General features: G+C 43.9%; 1 protein-coding gene across 1 annotated transcript in view; it reads right to left on the reverse strand.

Moving 5' to 3' along the window:
• card14 (caspase recruitment domain family, member 14) overlaps positions 1 to 20,618 on the reverse strand; it is a 106,846-nt gene that overhangs the window by 44,094 nt on the left and 42,134 nt on the right. Inside the window, exons 19-21 of the mRNA XM_077198996.1 lie at positions 3,346 to 3,464; positions 2,014 to 2,129; positions 1,706 to 1,862 (exon numbers count right to left, since the gene is read on the reverse strand). Of these exons, the coding sequence (XP_077055111.1) occupies positions 1,706 to 1,862; positions 2,014 to 2,129; positions 3,346 to 3,464 (392 nt within the window). The remainder of the gene's footprint in view (positions 1 to 1,705; positions 1,863 to 2,013; positions 2,130 to 3,345; positions 3,465 to 20,618) is intronic.

Here is a 20,618-nt window from a genome sequence, read left to right on the forward strand (position 1 = left end):
CACATCCAGGCACTTTAGAACAGCCCAGGAAAGTGTGGCTGTTAAGTCTGAATCTTCAGCATGAGAACACACCATTATAGTAGGAACTCAGCATCATTTCAGAGTATAACAGCCCTCTCTCCGATGTAGCGATCGACATCTGTCCTCCCTGGGGCCCCGAATGAAATGCTTGGTCCCTCATGAGAAGGACCAGATTCTCATCCGAAAGCTTCGACGGCACACGGCACGCTGAGCGGCTCAACCCTTACGAGAAAGGGGAGACGAACAACGTGCCGACGTGGTCATGCACTCCTGAGAGAACATGAACCACCCACGAACGCAGTCTCAACACCCTGATTAGGCATGTGAAACCGTGATCGTGGCCGTCAACCAGGCATGCAAGATAGTGAACGTGGCCATCGCTTCGATGACACACGGCACGCTGGGCGCTCAAGCCTTCAGGCAGGGCGAACAACGTGCCGACGTGGTCATGCTCTCATAAGAAAGCATAAACCACCCACGAACACAGTCTCAGCATGTTTGCGATGCGCTAGAGGAGTGAGTGGTTCGTGCTCACTGAAACCCTCAGATCACCAATGTTATTCACCAAAGTAGCCCTCCTCTGGTGCACCAGAAGAGAAACTAGATCGGGAAATAAGCAAAGGGACTCACCTCATAGAGGCACGCGAGTCTTGATCTTGACCGCGCATCTTGAGCGCCGAATGACGCGCGCTGGGTTGCCGTGACAACCCGCCCTGTCAGCCGGCGCTCGACGGCACACGGCACGCTGAGCGGCTCAAGCCTTTACGAGAAAGGGGAGACGAACAACGTGCCGACGTGGTCATGCACTCCTGAGAGAACATGAACCACCCACGAACGTAGTCTCACACACTGATTAGGCATGTGAAACAATGAACGTGGCCGTCAAATAAGGACAGGAAACGATCGCATCCAGAAACACACGAGTGAAACGTCATCCTGAAAAGGACGCGATCTTCACTCGTGTTGCACTTTCAGGAAAAAAGTACTCTCTCTATCGTGCTGAAGCACACAGGGACCCAACGCGGCAACACAGCGGGGAAACTGCAAGCCCGCTGTGCGCACTCAACCGTTTACCAGCTGTGAAAACAGCTTTTGAATCAACAGCATATAGACGCAGCCGGCAGACAGGAAACCGCGCGGTCGCTGAAACGCCATCTCACCAACACAGAGAGATCCCCTCCCGAAACAGCAGACTCATAGCCGTAAGAAAAATACAATCTTAAAGCTCACTCACTCAGAGAGGACACAATCGGTCGGCTCCGAAGCTAAAAGCATTGCGCAATGTTTACTTCCGCCTTTTATACCCGCGTTGGTAGGCGGGTCGCGGAATGCAAATCTTGCATGCCAATTTTCATTGGCTCGTTTTAATTCACTCGAAGGCAATTGGTCTCCCTAGCGAGATCCCAATTCGTCAGGGAACTCCCCCGACGACACGTCGGAGTTCCCAGGACGAAAGGGAACTGACCAATCACAGCATTTCTGGAAAGTAACCAAACTACACCGTAACCACCTTTGCTACACAGGGTCTACACAGCATAGGTTTGAAGCAGAATTATAAATTAGCCTTAATACTAATAGTTAGCTGCCTGTAGTGAGGGAATTTTGAATTTATGCCCTCACTCCCATTAGTCCCTCACCAGGGATCTGCCTCAACCCACACAATATTATTCTGCTCCTCTCTCACCACAGTTTTCACAGTGTCCACTAGGCTGGCACTGTCATTCCAGCTCTCTGGTGGAATGCTTCGATAAAGGCAGGGTAGTTTATCCAGAAGGGGCTCCTCATTGCAGGAACACTCCAGCACCTGAGACTCAGTCACAGAGTTCTGCCGAAGTTTGTGTCTAAGAAACAATGACAGAATAGATAAATACAGCAATTGTAATACTCAGAACAGAATTTTTTTGTCTTAAAAATCAGAACCTTTATAGCAAAGGCTAGAACGTGTAGATTGATTTAATAATGCTCTTACAGCCACAGAGAAAATCATAATACCTCAATTTGCGGAGAGTTCTCTCTGTAGACATGATGTAGACAATGATGGGGAAGATTTCAGCACGGTGGAGACGACGCACACAGTCCAAACCCAGCGGTAACACACAGTGAGTGCCCTATACAATGGATATCAAACAGGATAGCATTATATGACCATACTTTTCTGGACACACATACGGTCTAATATATGGCTTATGTTTTACCTAATATATACTGTAGGTAACTATAAGTATTTTTAAATACAGGTCACTTTCAAAGCTGCAAACTCTGTCATATAAAATGGTCTTACTGGAATCAGGGATGGATGCAAAATGTGGACTTTTGGTCATTAAAATGAGTTATCAATGGTAATCAAACAGCAATATTAGGAAAAAATACAATGGAAGTCAATGGCTACCGTTAACTCTCTGGTTACCAACACTCTTTAAAATATATTTTTTAGTAGAAGAAAGAAACTCATACAGGTTTGGAACAACTTGAGGGTGAATAAATGATGAATAAATAATGTTTTTGGTGGTGAACTATCCCTTTAAGCTCACATGGAAACTCTTTAACATTTAAAACAATACAATATTGTTTTGTTGATTTTATTTTTTTTTTTTCTTTTTCATTTTATAATAATGTTCAAAGCAATTGTCTTATAACCCCTTCATGATATAGCTGTTTAAAAGAAGACTTAACTTTTGTTACTTTACTTAAAGCAGACAAAGACCTGTTATAAATATTAAGTGCTTTAGATGTTTAAAAGAAGATTTTGTTTTTGTCACTTTACTTTAAGCAGTAAAAGACTACTTCATAAAATTTAGTATGATACTGTGCAGATCTTAAGTAAACAATGTCAAGATATGAGACTTGGAAAGTAAAAGATATTAAACTATTGGGAATAAAATCCATTATAACTTAAGTGAATAAAATTATGTCCATTCTGTGTTATAAATCATCATATTCTTAATAGTTACCACAAAAAAGTATGTATTATTACTGTTGTTACGATTATTCACGAGACACAACACTTTATAAGGTTGTTTATAAGGAATTATGTGTGTAATATAATGCATTAATAATAATTTAACCACAAACAGGTAAGTATTATATACTGTATTATACCTGTTGTTGTGATTATTTATAAGATGATACAACATATTATAAGGTTGTTTATAAGGCATTATGCAAATAAGGGCTTCATAGAAAGTGTTACCAAACAGTTTACTACAATGAATTGAATATTAATTCATACCAGTCTTTCGTATTGAATTCTATTACTTACTAAATAAAATTGCTCTGAATCCTGTTGAGCAGGCAGTTATATGAAAACAATGTTTTATGACACACCCGTTTCATGATCTTCTCCACTCCCTGCAGTGTATAGCAACGGTGTGTTTTCGAATCACATTCTTCAAGAATTTCCCCCTTCTGCATTTTTACGGCATGCTCACTTGCCATCAGCAATTCTAAAATATAAGAGATGGATGTCAGATGTGAGGAAAGGAGGGAGCAGCCAGAGAACAAAGCAGATAAATAAAACTATACAGAGGGGAAATTAAAGTCAGACAGAAAGAAACAGAGATGGCCATATATCACGGGACAGAAATAAACATAGATGGGCATATAGGTCAATATACATCACCTCAGTCTTAATTTTCATTAATGCCAGGACTTATTATAATATATAATTATAATAAATAATTCTATAATAATTTGTCTTTAAAGTTTTAAAGTAAAGTACTTGTATTTTTTTTCTCGTCACCATTTATAGTGCAGCCTATGGAAGCTTGTTTCCGCCACGGAATAAAACAGTTTAAAAGATAATTGCCACTTTGTATCTCACAATTCTGACACTTTTTCATACATCTTGCAATTGTGACTTTTTTTCTCGCAATTGTGAGGTTATATCATAAAATTCTAAGAAAAAAGCCAGAATTGTGAGATAAAAAGTCAGTCACGTTCGATGTTACGTCAGAAAGAACTGATGTATTGTAATCCCTATGGAAAGTGCCACAACTGCCCCTTCCAGTGCCCGAGTAAGCCACCTAGTCCCACCGCACCTGTTGGGGTGGAAGAAAGGACAGGGCTTTGAATGTTGCTGACCCTATACAGAGAGACTATTTGATAACTGCAAATGAGCGCTATAGAGACCACATCCTGCCCGTAGGGAGGTAACATGTAGAGTTACACATATGAAAGATTTCTCTGGTATATCCCGCCTTGTGCAGTGGTGGAGCCAATACTGTTAGAGAGATAAAGACATGGGCTTGCCAACAGGGAAGCCCTACTGTGGAAGAATGCGAACATGGGATCAACTAGGAGGGGAATCACAACATATAGACATCTAGTCTAGTACAGGGGCTGAACAACCGGGCATACACACAAGTACTAGACCTGGCGTCAGATGCCTTCGCCGCAACTGACTGCTGAGGATGCTGGAGGAATTCTACCAGGGTTCACCAGCCAGGGAACTCACCTGAGGAGCAGATAAGTGCTCGTATCCCGTCCTCGGAGGAGAATGGCACAGCAAGTGATACACAGAGCCAGCATTCCCGCATATTATCTGTTTGTACCCAACACACAGGAAGAAACCGGCTCCACTCGGAGATTGTAGAATCTTGTGAATGTGTTAGGTGTTGCCCAGCCCACAGCTCTACATATGTGTGCCAGAGAGGCGCCGTGTGCCAACACCCAGCAGGAAGCAACAGTCAGAGTTGAGTGTGCTCTCACTCCCAGAGGGCACGGCTCGCCTTCTGATTGGTACCGTACACCAAGACGATGTATTCACTATCCAGTGTGCCAACCTCTGTTTAGAGATAGCCTTTTCCTTCTGCTGGCCTCCATAACAGACAAAGAGCTGTTCTGTGGTTCTGAAGCTCTGTGTGTAGTCCACGTACAAACGCAAGGCACGAACAGGACACTGCAACACAAGGGCTGGGTCTGCCTCCTCCGGGGGTAGCGCTTGCAAGTTCACCACCTGGTCCCTGAAAGGAGTTGTTGAAACTTTGGGCACATATCCAGGCCGGGGTCTCAGGATGACATGAGAGCTGGCCGGTCCGAATCCCAGGAAAATGCCTTCAGGTCCCCCATCCTCTAAATGGATTTGAGCGCAGTCAGGAGCCCTGTCTTCGTTCTAACATGTCTTGCAGAAAAGAAAGCATGACATTGATTAGGCATCTAAGGAATCTTGTCACATGGCGACAAGACGGCGGCACGCAGATCAGCACGCTGCTCAGCTATTGAATGGAGCTCTGGCTTTGTTGGTATTTCACCACATTAACTCATACTACTAATTTCTAATTACACTTTATAAAACAACTTAAGCAAGTATGGGGGGACCCACGATTGCACAGATGAAAAGAGTGGAGGAACAATTGGAACTGATCAGCATAACGCTGAGAAACGTAACTAAACAGGAAAACTTGACGGCATTGAATGAGAAACTGTCAGCTGATATTCAGTCGCTTAAGTTGCTACTGATGAAAATTGCTATGCTGGAGAAACAAATCGACGATCTTCAACAGCACACGAGAATGAACAACCTTATTATAACTGGCTTGGAAACAAAACACCGTACCTATACGAGGGTGGTGGATCCAGTGGAAGGAGCCCTCGATGCTAGTGCACCGGAGACAGAGACCCAATCTCTGGAACAGCAGGTTGTTTCATTCTTGGTGAGCAAAGATATTGAAGTTCAGAGTGAAAACTTTTCTGACTGTCACTTGCTACCTAGGAAGCGTCACTCAACGATTCCTGGGCCTCCTGCCATCATTGTGCGCTTTGTGAACCATAAACACAAAGTTGCGCTGTTGGGACAAGGGGGGAAATTGAAGGGCACGAAAGTCTACCTCAACGAATATCTCACAAAGAAGAACGCCGATATTGCTAAGGACGCCAGAATGCTACGTAAGAATGGAAAGATTCAGTCGACATGGACCCGGAATTGCAAAGTGTGGATCAAGATGAATGGATTACGACCAGAGGACGTGAAGGTTTTGGCGATACGGGAATCAAATCAGCTGGATGAATATAAATGAATCACCTCAGTCTCAAGAACTCCTGTTTCCACTGCTGCCGATGGATAGTTCGGGTTTCTCGAGTGAAAGGAGTAATCCTGATGTGTTGGTGGAACTTGAGTCCTTATGGTGTGATGTCGTTCTTACAAGGTACTATCTTACTATCTCCTTACTATGTCAACATTTGACTCTAGTTTCATAACAAGTGACTGGAATCACGAAGCACCTGTAATAGATTCACGGACTCTAAACCCATTTGAGCTGAATGTGGACAACAACTCTCGAATTTATGAAACCTTTTTTAATCCTGACTCCGATAATAATTATTTGAACTCTGTTAACTTGTCGTGTGAATATTATACCGAACAGCAATTTAATTTTTTGTCATGCTTGGCTCCTACATATTCTGACCGAACTTTGTTTTCTACGATTCATGTGAATGCACGTAGCTTCAGAGAAAACTTCGATCACTTTAAAACTTTCTTATCTACCTTGTCACACTCCTTCTCAGTTTTAGCATTTACGGAAACATGGCTCCATAATGATACATCACACCTCTATAATCTATCACACTATAATGCTATTCACTCTTGTAGAGAAATGAAAAGAGGAGGAGGAGTCTCTCTGTACGTGGCTGATTCATTTAATTATATTCTCAGAAAGGATTTAAGTAATGACTTCAACTTAACATTAGTAGAATCATTATTTATTGAAATTCCTTCATGTAATTTATTTAAAGGGAAAAGCATTGTGATTGGACAATTTATAGACCACCGGCTACAGCTATAAATGCTTTCATTGATGCACTTGAGTCAACTTTGGATAATATTTCAAAGGAACATAAGCTCTGTCCGTTACACGGTGATTTCAATTTGAATATCTTACATGCTGATTTCACTGCTACACATGATTTTCTTAACACCCTGTACTTTGTACATTTTTATCCTTTAATAACAAAACCTACTAGGGTTACTACTCACTCAGCCACTCTTATAGATAAGATTTTGTTCAACTCATGTGACTACAAAGTGTCAGCAGGGCTGTTATGGTGTGACATGTCTGACCATTTTCCAGTCTTTCAAATGATGCACTCTGTTTTTGATCCTTGTACTACTAATAATGTGCATGTAAAATATCGAAATGTCACCCTTAAACATATTGGAATATTCAAATCAGCCAACAGCTCTATCATATGGGATGAGGTCATTTTGTTGCAGGATGCTATTAAAGCCTATGATTTATTTTTGACTCTCTTTAATTCTGCTCTGGAATCCAGTTTTCCTCTGATAGCTGTGAAATCCAAAGTAGTTAGAGAGAAATGTCTCGGTTACGTATGTAACCCTCGTTCCCTGAGTAGGGAACGGAGACGTTACGTCGGATGACGACGAATAGGGTTTCGCTTAGAACACCTATCGACTTCGAGTATTACAAAATGAGCCAATGGCAAAGAAATGCCATGGGTCTGCGGAATTTGCATAGCATATCTCCGCCTTACCTCGTGGGTATAAAAGGAGGACGCCGGCAACATGCAGATATGTTTCTTCGCTGAGGAGCCGAGACTGAACTCAGGCGATCCCCGCAGCACAGCAGAAAGTGGCAGGAAGACGTAACGTTTCCGTTCCCTACTCAGGGAACGAGGGTTACATACGTAACCGAGACGTTCCCTTTCGTTGTCACTCCGAGCTACGTCGGATGACGACGAATGGGGTTACCAGCCTAATCACGCCACCTTCACAGCTGTCTTCCAGTGCCCTGCGTAAATCTGAGATCCCTGTCGTAAGACTAGCAAGGACCCCTATTTAACACAGGGATACCAAGGTACACTGGGGAGCATATCCCATAGTTTAGAGGAAATATGCAAATATTGCCAGCCCAAACGGGGGGGGGGCTTAGAGAATACACATATGACCCGAAGGATGCATATGGAGAACACTGGGGTGTCCAGCCGCAGGTGGAATATTTCAACCCCAGGGGTGGCAAGGCTCAAAGGGAACCACCGCGAGGTCCCAAGAGGGAACGAGAGGAGGGCGAGGAGGATTCAGTCTCCTCGCTCCTCTCAGGAACCTGATGATCAGGTCGTGCTTCCCCAAGGACTTACCTTCTACCAAGTCATGGAGTGCGGCAATAGCGGCAACATAGACTTTGAGGGTGGAGGGAGACAGCCTTTGCTCCAAGGAGGGAAAGCACAACACCGACCGAGCATCTCCGGGGGTCTTCTCGGCGAGAAGAGCACCAGCTGACGAAGAGGTTCCACTTCAACGCGTAGACGTGTCTCGAGGACGACGCTCTAGCGGAAGTGATGGTAGCCACCACCGCAGGTGGTAGGGTACTCAAACCTGCCTGGTCCCACCCAGGAGCCACACGTGGAGGCTCCAAAGATAGGGACGAGGGTGCCACAAGGTGCCCCGTCCCTGAGAAAGAAGGTCCTTCCTCAGAGGAATGGGCCAAGGAGGTGCTGTCGCGAGGAGTATGAGTTCAGAGAACCAGGTCCGGGTGGGCCAGTAGGGCGCAACCAGAAGGACCTGCTCCTCGACCTCCTTGACTTTGCGCAAACATGCGCAAGAAGGCTCACTGGGGGAACGCATATTTGCGGCCCCGCGGCCAGCTGTGCACCAGTGCATCCGTGCCGAGCGTGCCCTCGGTCAGGGAATAATACAGGTCGCAATGGGTCGAGTCGTGAGAGGCAAACAGATCTATCTGTGCGTCCCCGTGCTGGTCCCAAATAAGCTGAACCGACTGGGGATTGAGTCGCCATTCTCCAGGGAGGGGCTGAAGCCGTGAGAGCTTGTCGGCTGCACAGTTCAGGACTCCGGGAATGAAAATGGCTCGAAGCGACCTCAGATGCTTCTGACTCCATAAGAGGAGGTGGCGGGCGAGTTGCGACATACGACGCGAGCGTAGACCACCATGACGGTAGATGTACGCTACTGTGGCGGTATTGTCTGATCGGACTAGTACGTGTTTACCCGAGCAACGCCGGGAAGTGGTGCAGGGCAAGGCGTACTGCCAGCAACTCGAGGCAATAGACATGCCATACTGCTCAACACTACATGCGAGAATCACTGAGCTTCAGGAGCAACCTTGCTCAACACCTAAGTGTGAAGAAATTCATTGAACTTCACGAGCATTTCTGCTCAACACCTGGGTGTGATAAATCTCACTGAATTTTTCAGGAGCATTTCTGCTCAACATGAGAGTGAGACAGCATGTCCATTGCGCATGGCGCCCCAGCCCGTGGAGGCATCTGTTGAGACAACAACATGCTGGGAAGCTCGTTCCAGGGGCACTCGGACCCGTAGAAAACTGAGGTTCGACCACGGGGTGAGTACTGACGGCAGGTCGGAGTTACTGGTACTCGGAGGGTGCCGTATTGCGATGCCCACCTCGGGACTCGGTCGCGAAGCCAAAGCTGAAGCGGTCTCATATGAAGCAATCTGAGCGGCGTACCGCGGCTGCAGATGCCATATGCCCCAGGAGCCTCTGAAAAAACTTCAGTGGAACCGCACTGTGCTTGATAGTCTCAGGCAAGTCAGCAATGGCTGAGTGGAGAAGGCGACCAAGTCCATACCGAGAAAAGAGCTCCTCTGCACGGGGCAAAGTTAACTCCTTTCCCAGTCGACCCGAAGGCCCTGACTAGCTAGGTGCCGGAGCACTGGGTCCCTGTATTCGCAAACCTGGTCTCAGGAGTGAGCTTCAGACAGCCAGTCACCGAGATAGTTCAGGATGCGAACCTCGTGTTCCCATGGAGGAACAAGGGCTGCCTCAACAACCTTGTGAAGGCGCGAGGAGACAGGGCTAACCCGATTGGGAGAACAGCGTACTGATATGCGCGTGCCCTGACAGCAAACCGTAGGTATGGTCTGAGTCGAAGGAGAGCGGAGACATAAAAGTAGGCGTCCTTCAGGTCGATCGCTACAAACCAATCCTGTGGCCGTACACATCCAGAAATGCGTTTGGCCAGGAGCATCTTGAACGGCAGCCTGTGAAGGGAGCGGTTCAGATGCGTAGGTCCAGGATTGGCCGTAACCCACCAGACTTCTCCGGGACAATGAGGTAGGGGCTGTTAACCCGGACCTCATTTCGGCTGGAGGAACAGTCTCAATCGCACCCTTCGCCAGTAGGTTAGCAACCTCCGCTCTCATGATAGCGGCATAGCCATCGACCAAAGTGGAGCGGACTCCCCAGAAGCGGGGAGGAGACCGTGCGAACTGAATCGAATAGCCAAGCCGATGGTTCGCGCGACCCAGCGGAGCAGATAGGGAAGCTCTAGGCAGGCTCCCAACTGTGCCAGCGGCATCAAGAACCACAGACGTCACCCCGGTGGTGCAGCGAAGCGGAATGACCGGCCCAGACGTGGACGGCATAGCGGCCCGGTGTGGGGGCAAGGTCATAACCACAGTCATATCCGCAATCCGCCCGACATCGTGCACATCAGAGCGGTCAGCCCCAGACTGGTGAACATCACCTGACTCCGAGAGCGTACGGCCACTTTCGTCGTTGGAGAGCAAGGTCAGGGGCGGCGCGTAGCTCACTGAAGAGCCTCGGGTCAGTCCCGCCCTCCTGCATGTCCATGAGCATCTGGGTCAGGTAGACCAGCAGATCATGGGATGCAGTGAGGCGGCTGCCTGTCCTATGGCACTATAGGATTTCGCCACAGATTAGTGTAGACGAAAAGAACTACAGGCTTTGGACGGGTGCTTAGGATTGCTACCGGAACAACAGAGCGTTCAACCGGGGGGACCCCAGTGTACCCATGGGCAGCGGCCCCTGAGGGGAGGAAAGGCGGATGAGACCAACGAGAGGATCCGTGATCTCATCATCTCCTCTGTAGCTTCAAATGAAAACACACGGGCCACCCGAGGGTAGACTCGTGGAATCATCAGTTCGCTAGCGGGCACCATCATTAAAGAGGGGGGGCTGGGGCGTGGACACAGAGTCGGCGCTTTGTTCCAGACCAACACCCTCAGGTCACCCTGGCCACCAGCCGAAGATCGGGTGGTGGATGAGGGGACTCTCACTCTTGCGAGTTCACTGAGTCTCGACCTATATATGACGCGATGATCACGTTCCCAGAGAGAACATGAGTCATCCACGAGCGCTGTTCAAGCATGATCAAAGCCCAAACATACTAGACAGCGCTCGTGCCCATCAGAGTCCGATACCAGTCCGCTGCAACCAGAAATGGACGGGCGAGCAGTCTTTAAAAAAACGTGCCGCGTGCAAGCTCTTTTATGAGTTTTAAAAAACTCTGCGATGTTGAAGCGCACAGGGAGACACACACACACTGGCAGATCACTGCACAGATCAGCAGGCACTGTGAGCTCGCTGCCGATCGCCGTCACACGAACACCGGAGAGAGCAGCTTGTCTCGTAGAGCGAAGTCAGAGATGGCTGTGGAGTGAAGAAATACTCTTGGCTCCGAAGCGAAAACATATCTGCATGTTGCCGGCGTCCTCCTTTTATACCCACGAGGTAAGGCAGAGATACGCTATGCAAATTCCGCAGACCCATGGCATTTCTTTGCCATTGGCTCTATTTGTAATACTCGAAGTTGATAGGTGTTCTAAGCGAAACCCCATTCGTCGTCATCCGACGTAACTCGGAGTGACAACTAAAGGGAACCCTGGTTTACTAGTGAATTGAGGAAACTTTCTAGAAAGAAAAATCGGTTGTATTGCAAGTCATCAAGCCCACTGCTCATAACCTAGAAACATACAAAAAATATAGGAACCAATTCACAACATTAATTAGTGCGACCAAAAAAAAGTTTTATGTCGACCAGTTTAATCGTGTCTCTAATTACATTAAATCAACCTGGAACATTATAAATCAGGTAATGAGTCGTGATAGGAAGGCTACATCTGCACCCACAGAGATGAGGGACCAAGATTGGTTTCTATCAGACCCCCTTTATATAGCTGATGGCTTTAATAATTTTTTTACCAAAATTGGTTTTGACTTAGCTCACAATATCCAGAAGACTGATAATGATCCATGTTGCCAAATAAATGGGCGGTACGCTCCCCTCCCTAATCTTGATCACCCAACTACGCAGGAGGTCCGAGATATTATTTTTTCTTTAAAAAATTCAGCCCCTGGATACGATGGTATTAAGAGTATCCTCCTCAAGGAGACCATTGATCATATTATTCAACCTCTCACTTAAGTTATCTCCTTATCATTTCAATCCGGAATTATTCCCCAAGCTCTCAAAATTGCAAAAGTTATTCCCATTTTTAAATCAGGTGATATAAAGGAGTTTAGCAATTATCGTCCCATATCCATTCTGCCTTGTATCTCTAAAATATTTGAAAAAACTCGTCTACGAACGATTAAATAAACATTTAATTGCTAATAACATTATATATAAACACCAATATGGGTTTCGGAAAAAATATTCAACAGAACACGCATTAATACAGGTTGTAAATTATATATCAAATGCCCTTGATAATAAAAAAATTTCTCTTGGTGTTTTTCTTGATTTAAGTAAGACTTTTGATACTGTTTCACATATTTTGATTTCTAAGCTTAATAGATATGGTGTGGAGGGTACTGCCTTAGTTTGGTTCCGCAATTACTTTATTAACAGAGAACAATTTGTTTATTTCAATGGTTTCTTTTCTAAAACTTCAAAAATTTCATTTGGGGTTCCTCGGGGTTCTATGTTGGGTCCTTTATTGTTTCTAATTTATATTAATGATTTATTTCTTTGTTGTAAACATTTACTACCCATTTGCTGATTGCTGATGATACCAATCTCATTGCAGTGCACAAGGATTTTGTCACTTTGATACGGCATGTTAATGACGAGTTAAAAATATTATCAAATTGGTTTCGCACTAACAAGCTAACGCTCAATGTCAAAAAATGTAACTTTATGATATTCCACAATATTAACAAATTCTACCCCAAAGAACATGCTTGTATACAAATTGATGGAGCTCCAGTTATTCAAATGGCTTCAACAAAATTCCTCGGTGTCCTGATTGATGAAGGTTTAACTTGGCTCAAACATGTTGATCTAGCCTGTACAAAATCCTCTAAAATGTTAAATATTTTAAGAATTGTTTTACCTTCAATTCACTCATCTGCTCATCTAATGCTTTACTATAGCTTTTTATTCCCCTTTATGAATTATTGCAATATTGTCTGGGGTGCTACTTTTCCCAATTATCTTGCAAAATTTCTGAAAATTCAAAAGAAGTTCTTGCGGATGATTTCCTACTCGTCTAAATATGCTCCTTCGGCACCGCTATTTCTTAGATTCAAGATTTTACCAATTGAGAACGTCAATGTTTATTTATCATGCATATTTATTCTTAAGTTTATTTACAAGAGAGAAGATTTTCCACCAACATTTCAACACTTTTTTTGCTTGTATCTCAGATACTCATATCCATCAAACAAGGCATAGTGAATTAAATCTTGTCTTACCGTTTTCTAGAACTTCAGGTTATAAAACTGACCTCAGTTTTAGGGGTCCTCAATTATGGAGTAAATTAAGTTTGTTCCTAAGATCTATGTCTTCTTTGTTTGTCTTTAAAAAACAGTTGAAAGACCTTTTGATTTTACTATGACAGAATTTGGTTCTAGTCTCCTGCAGTACACTTTATATGCTGCTCTTCACTTTTGATCCTCCTTTACCATTACTCTTCAACATCTGTAACCTTAAGTTAAAAGGATAATCAGGCTTCGGAAAATATGTTTTTTCCCTCTTTTTACTATTCAACTTATTTGTCTGCGTGTCTTTATTTTGTTTTTTTGTTTTGTTGTTTATTCATGTAAGCGGAGTGGAACTCTGTATAAACCCATGTGGGTTTCGTTCCCCTCCTTGTACTGTATCCTTGTGATATCCATCCAGAACAAATAAAATCAAATAAATAAAAAGGGGGGTCTTTCCTGCAGGAAGAACACCAATCAACGAAGAGGCTCCACTTCAAAGTGTAATCATGCCTCTTAGAGGGGGCTCTAGATGGAGTGATAATGTCAAGTACTGCTGGAGGTAGGCCACTTGAGTCCTCTGCGTCCCATCCATAGACCACACGTGGAGGTTCTAGAGGTCTGGGCGCGCATGCCATATGGTGCCCCGTCCCTGAGAGAGCAGGTTCTTCCTCAGGGGATTCGCCAGGTGGGGGCTGTCACGAGGAGCATAAGTTCTGGAAACCAGGTCCAGGTGGGCAAGTAATACGAACCATAAAGCCCTGCTCCTCGTCCTCCCTGACCTTGCACAGTGTCTATGCAAGTAGGCTCACTGGGGGAAACCCATCGCCCATGCCCATCGCATACAGCACTGGCTGGAGGCATCTGTTGACACAACAACATGCCTGGACACTTGTTTTAGGGGAACTCGGTTCAGTCAAAAGCAAGGTCAGGACAGGCTGAAAGTATGGCGACAGAAGGGAGTGATTTCCACCCGATGTGTGCGATGCCATGCCCATCTCGGGACCCGGTCGTCAAACCAGCACTGAAGTGGTCTCATATGAAGCAGTCTGAGCAGTCTGAGCAGCTGCAGATGCCATATGCCCTCTGAAACAGTTTCAGTGGAGCTCATGTCTTGCCCCTGAATGAATTCAAGCAGTTCAGCACTGACTGAGCGTCATGTCGACGAGTCCAACTGCACACAGAGAAAAGAGATACTCTGCACGAGGTAGTTTGCTCTTTTTCCAGCTCTATCTTTGTGAAGACGCGGGACGACAGGGACAGCCCAATGGGGAGGACCTTGTACTGATATTCCCGTCTCTCGAACGCCAGGTGCAGTAACGGTCTGTGTCGAGGTAGGATCAAGACATGATAGTACACGTCCTTCAGGTCAATTGCTGCTAACCAATCTTGGTGATGAACGCACGTTAGGAAGCGTTTCTAAGTCAGCATCTTGAACGGAAGCTTGTGAAGGTCCCGATCCAAGATTGGTCTAACCCACTGCCTTTCTTGGGCACAATGAAGTATGGGCTGTAAAACCCTGAGTTCATATCAGCTGGAAGGAAAGCATGGCAGTCAGCTCTGGTTCAGACTCAAACAATGCTACTCTCTCCAAAGGGGGCAGCACAGTTGAATCTTCAATTCCAGAGGACTCAAGCCCACCCTCCGATGCAGTGATCGACATCCGACTGGCGGGAGCTCTGAATGATGATGATGATGCATTATATTTGTAATGCGCCTTTATCCAACCCAAAGCGCTACACAGTATGGTAAAATAATATAAAATAATTAAACAATAATTAAAACAGGAAAATCAAACAACGATATACAAGATAATACCAGACATAATACACTTCAAAGACAATAAGCATTTGTAAAAAGATGGGTCTTTAAAGACCTCTTAAAGCAGTCCAAAGTTGGGGAATTTTTAATCGCAAAAGGAAGTTTATTCCACAACCGTGGGGCGTTAACCGTAAAGGAGCGACCACCCATCGACTTTAATTTGAATGTGGGCTGCTGTAGAGTAGAAGAGTCAGACGGGCGTAATGGATTTGGGATGTAAGGAACAACTAGATCACAAAGGTATTCCGGTGCTATTCCATGAATAGCTTTATATGTTAAAATCAAAATTTTAAAATCGATACGTGCCGTTACTGGAAGCCAGTGGAGTTCGTAAAGAACAGGGGAAATATGCTGCTGAACAGTTGTGTGTGTTAATACACGCGCTGCCAAGTTTTGGATATACTGTAGTTTCTTAATATATTTATCAGGGAGACCAGAGTATAGTGCATTACAGTAATCAGGGCTGCCAACTCTCACGCATTGGCCGTGAGACACACGCATTTGATTGGTTTCACACGCTCACACGCCACACCCCCGATTTCTCACGCTTAAGTGTCAACCCGGTCGGTCAAATGCCTGAAAGATGAGTTTATCTATGATCTACCTGTTGAGCCACTCGTGATCGACTAGTTATGCTTTCGGTGAGGGTTCAAGAGCGCCCCGCCCTGTCTGTGGAATTTGCGACATTTTCTCACATGCGATCGCTACTTCACAAGCCCAGGCGCATTTTCCCTCGCATTTCCCTCCGGCTGCAGGTAAGTATTTATTTTTATATTTATTTATATTTATTAAGTATATGCTTGAGTATTTATGCTCTTAAACTTTATAACATTTGCTTATTCGTTTTATGTGAGTTCAGTTGTTATATTAAAGGCATTTTCGAGAGCTTTGTGAACATAATTGTGACCCTGCACAAAACCAGACTAACGTTACACGTGTATGAACTTGATTTATCAAAAATCGCCTTTAAAGTTGTTCATTTATGTTCGCAATTGTGCTGCATTCACTTACAAAAATAAATGTTTTATATATTTACGGTAGGAAATTTACAAAATATCTTCATCACATGTATAACTTGATTTACCAAAAATTCCCTTTACATTTGTTCATTTATGTTGGCAATTGTGCTGCATTCACTTACAAAAATAAATGTTTCATATATTTACAGTAGGAAATTTACAAAATATCTTTGTGGAACATGATCTTTACTTAATATCCTAATTATTTTTGGCATAAAATAAAAATCTATAATTTTTACCCATATGATGTTTTGTTGGCTATTTCCACAAATACCCGTGCGGCTCATGACTGGTTTTGTGGTCCAGGCCAGGGTCACATTTTAGTAAGGGCTATATACATGCTGTAAATGATACATTAGTGTATGTATTAAACATGATCATTTAAATTCCTGAAGGTTTCAAGTATGCCCCGCAATAAGGCAAGGCCAGGAGAAAAGAGGAGTGAAGACATTTTGTTTTTTTTACTGAAAGATCAGAGCCACACAACAGAGTCACACAACAGACAGAAGAGCAACAGACAGGACAGCCCGGACGACAGACCGAACGACAGACAGAACAGCAACAGACAGAACAAACCGAACGATAGACAGAACAGCAACAGACAGAACAAACCAAACGACAGACAGAACAGCAGACAGAACAGACCGAACGACAGACAGAACAGACCAAACGACAGACAGAACAGCAACAGACAGAACACCGACAGACAGAACAGCGACAGACAGAACAGCGACAGACAGAACAGCAAAAGACAGAACAGCGACAGATAGATTTGCTTGTTGCCGATTTTGATTTAGAACAAAGACAGACAGAACGACAGGCAGAAAACCACCACCAACCACCAACAGCTGCAGCCCGAGCTGAGGTCGAAGATTAGAGCCTTGTGTGGAGCTGCAACATATAGATGCACATTCAAGAATGAGTGGACCACAAAATGGCCATTCATCACTAAAGGTAGCCTCAGCACACATTACTGGTGTTCTGTATGTCGTGTGGAAAACACATGTTGCCACCAGGGTGTTTCAGATATTTTCCGACATGTTAAGACCAAGGGCCACCAGGAAAAAGAACGGGCCATTGAATCCACCACTAAAATTGACAGATTTTCAATGTCCGCTCCCTCAGTTGGTTGGATGTCAGACCAAGAGGCTAAGGTATTCTATGTGTCATGGATGGTCCTGTCAAGGTTCTAGAGTTTTGCGTAATATACTGTTCTGTCATGGTTTATAGTTTTGACTAATTTACCATCTTGTTTAGGTTTTGTATTTCTGTGTTCTATTTCACAGTCAGGTTTTCTTAGTTTTATCTCCATCTCCATCTTAATTGCCCATTGTGTTCACCTGTGCCCTGTTGGCTCTGGTGTCTATTTAAACTAACTTTTTTTCTTACAGACAAGAAGGGCTGAGGTTAAAATGACAGCAACATTTGTTCAGCATAATGTGCCACTTGCGTTGACTGACCACCTGGGCCCTCTTCTGAAGGAGTGTTTCAAGGATTCCAAAACAGCCCAGGAGTACAAGTGTGCCAGAACCAAGAGTTCATGTATAGTTAACGAAGCACTGGCATCACATTTCATGAGTGAGTTGGTGGTACAAATGAGGGAAGGGCCATACACCCTCATTACAGATGGATCCAATGACACAGGTATTTCCCAAACTATTGGACATGATGATGTTTTTCTCCTTCTCCATAATAATCAGGCATGATATAGTTTTTTAAACATGTATATAAGAAGATGGAAGGCTTTATGCTTACATGCTGTCACTGGAGGAGTAGAGAAGATGAACCCCCTGACTGTCCGGATGTTTATGAAAGATAAGGTTGTCCACCGCTTCCTGGGGATGTGTACTACTAGCGGAACAAGGTGTGAAACAGCAGACATCATCTTCAGCAAGATAAATGCCACCTTAGCAGAAAAGGCTATGCCATGGCAAAACTGTGTTGGTCTGTCCGTGGACAATGCTGCTGTGAACATAGGTTCAAAGAATTCCATCGCCTCCAGAATCCTGAAAGAACACTCCAGTATTTACGTTCATGGTTGCCCATGTCATATAGTCCACAACACCGCTAAAAAAGCTGGAATGGGATTTCTGGATGTGAGTAATTGTACTTTACATACAACTTTATTTTTGTCAACTGATTACATGCATTAACTGAATGTTTACGGTCTGATTCATATATTGCAGGTGTCCAAATTTGATCTGGAGGACTTGGTAGTTGATGTTGGCTACTGGTTCAAGGGTAGCACAAACAGAAAGGGGTACTTGACAGGTATGCCCTTTGGACAGTACCAATTATAATATTGAAATGTTTTTGTATACATATGATTTATAATGAAATGTCTGTGACAGAATTTTGTGAGCTCCATGAGGCGGAGTATATGGAGATCCTCATGCATGTCTCCGTTCCTTGGTTAAGTCTGGAATGCTGTCTGACCCGGATTCTGAGGCTATATGAACCTCTGGCCAGCTACTTCAAATCTGCTAGTATGATCCCTCATACTATTTTCACTATGCAGCTACTACAAGTATCACAGAATTGTTAACTGTACACTTGTGATATTGACAACCTTGTATTTTTTTTTTTTTTATTATTCAAGATGATAGTCAGGCGAGGTTCAGGAGACTTCAGAAGGCGTTCTCTGACCCCATGACGGAGGTGTACTTCCTTTTCTTCCAGGCCACCCTACCAGTATTCACCTCATTCAACCTTCTGCTCCAGAGAGAACAATCCTCAATATTTTTGTTACACGATGAGGTACAATGGGAGGGTGGGATATGCTTCTGCTGTTGTGTTTTTTGTTTTTGTTTTTTTTTGCTGCTTCTGGGAGCTTATGCAAATTTCACCCACTGTTTTATACCTGTAAATGTCTGCGTTGTAGATGATGAACTTCATTCGCAAGTTGTGCGCCAAGTTCATGGTGCCTACAGCGCTGCAGGAAGACAAACAATTCTTGCTTTTTAAAGAAAAGGCAAACCATTTGCCAGGTCAGTGTTTGATCATTAACTATCATTATTTTTAATTCTTCTAATTTTACAAGTGATGAAATCAGACTGCAGGGGAACCCCATGTCATGCTTTGCCTTGTACCTAGCTTTACTAGTCCCTATACCACTCTATAGATAAAGCGTTGTGGAATTTTTCGGTTCGCGTACCTACCCAAAGTGATAAGATAAAATAAAAATGCTGCATCAAAATTTATAGACAAGTAGTTTGTTTAGGCATGGTTTGTAAGGAATTACAAACCTGCGCACATTTATTCAAACGCACATAACTATAGAATCAATTCTTAATGCGCATGTGAACGCCATCAGCGTCTATCACAGGTTCACGTTTAAAGTCTGTTTAGAGAGAACGGTGTCGTCTTAGCGGCCCCTAATTTAATAACAAATGATCATTTAGACGGAAGTGAATCAATCAAAACTAACTTTAGCTGGAAAAAACATTTTTCAAGAGCCACTATAAAACCAAACCAATCTCTGTTACCTTAAACTATATGTTGATCTCTGTAAATCTGCTTTGAAACAATCTACATTGTTAAAAGCGCTATATAAATGAGGATGACTTGACTTGACTAAAGTTGTCCTAGTTTTTTGGGCTAACCAGAAGCTCAGTGTTAAAGGATCCATCCATTGATCCACATCTTCCATTAACACTGACCTTCTGGTTAGCCCAAAAACATTGGACTTCATGCCTAGTGTCATGCTGTTGTATGATCAGCATGACAAAGCATTTCTGTTAACATGATTTGTTGTATCTGTGACTGGAAGAAAGCTGAATATTGGATTCACCACCAGGGTGAAGCTCAACAAGCTACTGGATGATGGAGACATCACGCCAGAGCAGATGGAGCAATTCCATGAAGCTGCCTTGGCGTTTCTGACCTCTGCTGTGGACTATGCTCTAAATAAGCTGCCCCTACAAGAGCCACTGCTCAAGCACGCAAAGTTTGTTGATTTTCGGCAGAGGTTGGAATGCGGTGTAGGAGATGCCCTTTACTTTGTTGAGAGGTTAGGTTATTTTTTCAGCAATTTATGCTTGTTATCTGGCATTAAATACCCTGAATTTAATACAAAGGCATTAACACCAGAATTTCGACTCTAAGCACGTGAGGCATTCCTAAGTGTTTTCTTTTTTTTAAAAAGATCTTATTTGCTCCTTTTGGTTGATGACCATATATATATATATATATATATATATATATATATATATATAGCTTTCTTAAATTAGGTTTCCCAACCTGCTCCCCTACCATGGGCCTCAGGAGTATAACCAACTCAGCGACGAATTCCTGGAATACCAGACTATACCAATACCACACC

The sequence above is a fragment of the Siphateles boraxobius genome, unplaced genomic scaffold, assembly GCF_051911475.1.
Source record: "Siphateles boraxobius isolate OS27281-9 unplaced genomic scaffold, OSU_SipBor_1 41, whole genome shotgun sequence".
Lineage (NCBI taxonomy): Eukaryota > Metazoa > Chordata > Actinopteri > Cypriniformes > Leuciscidae > Siphateles > Siphateles boraxobius.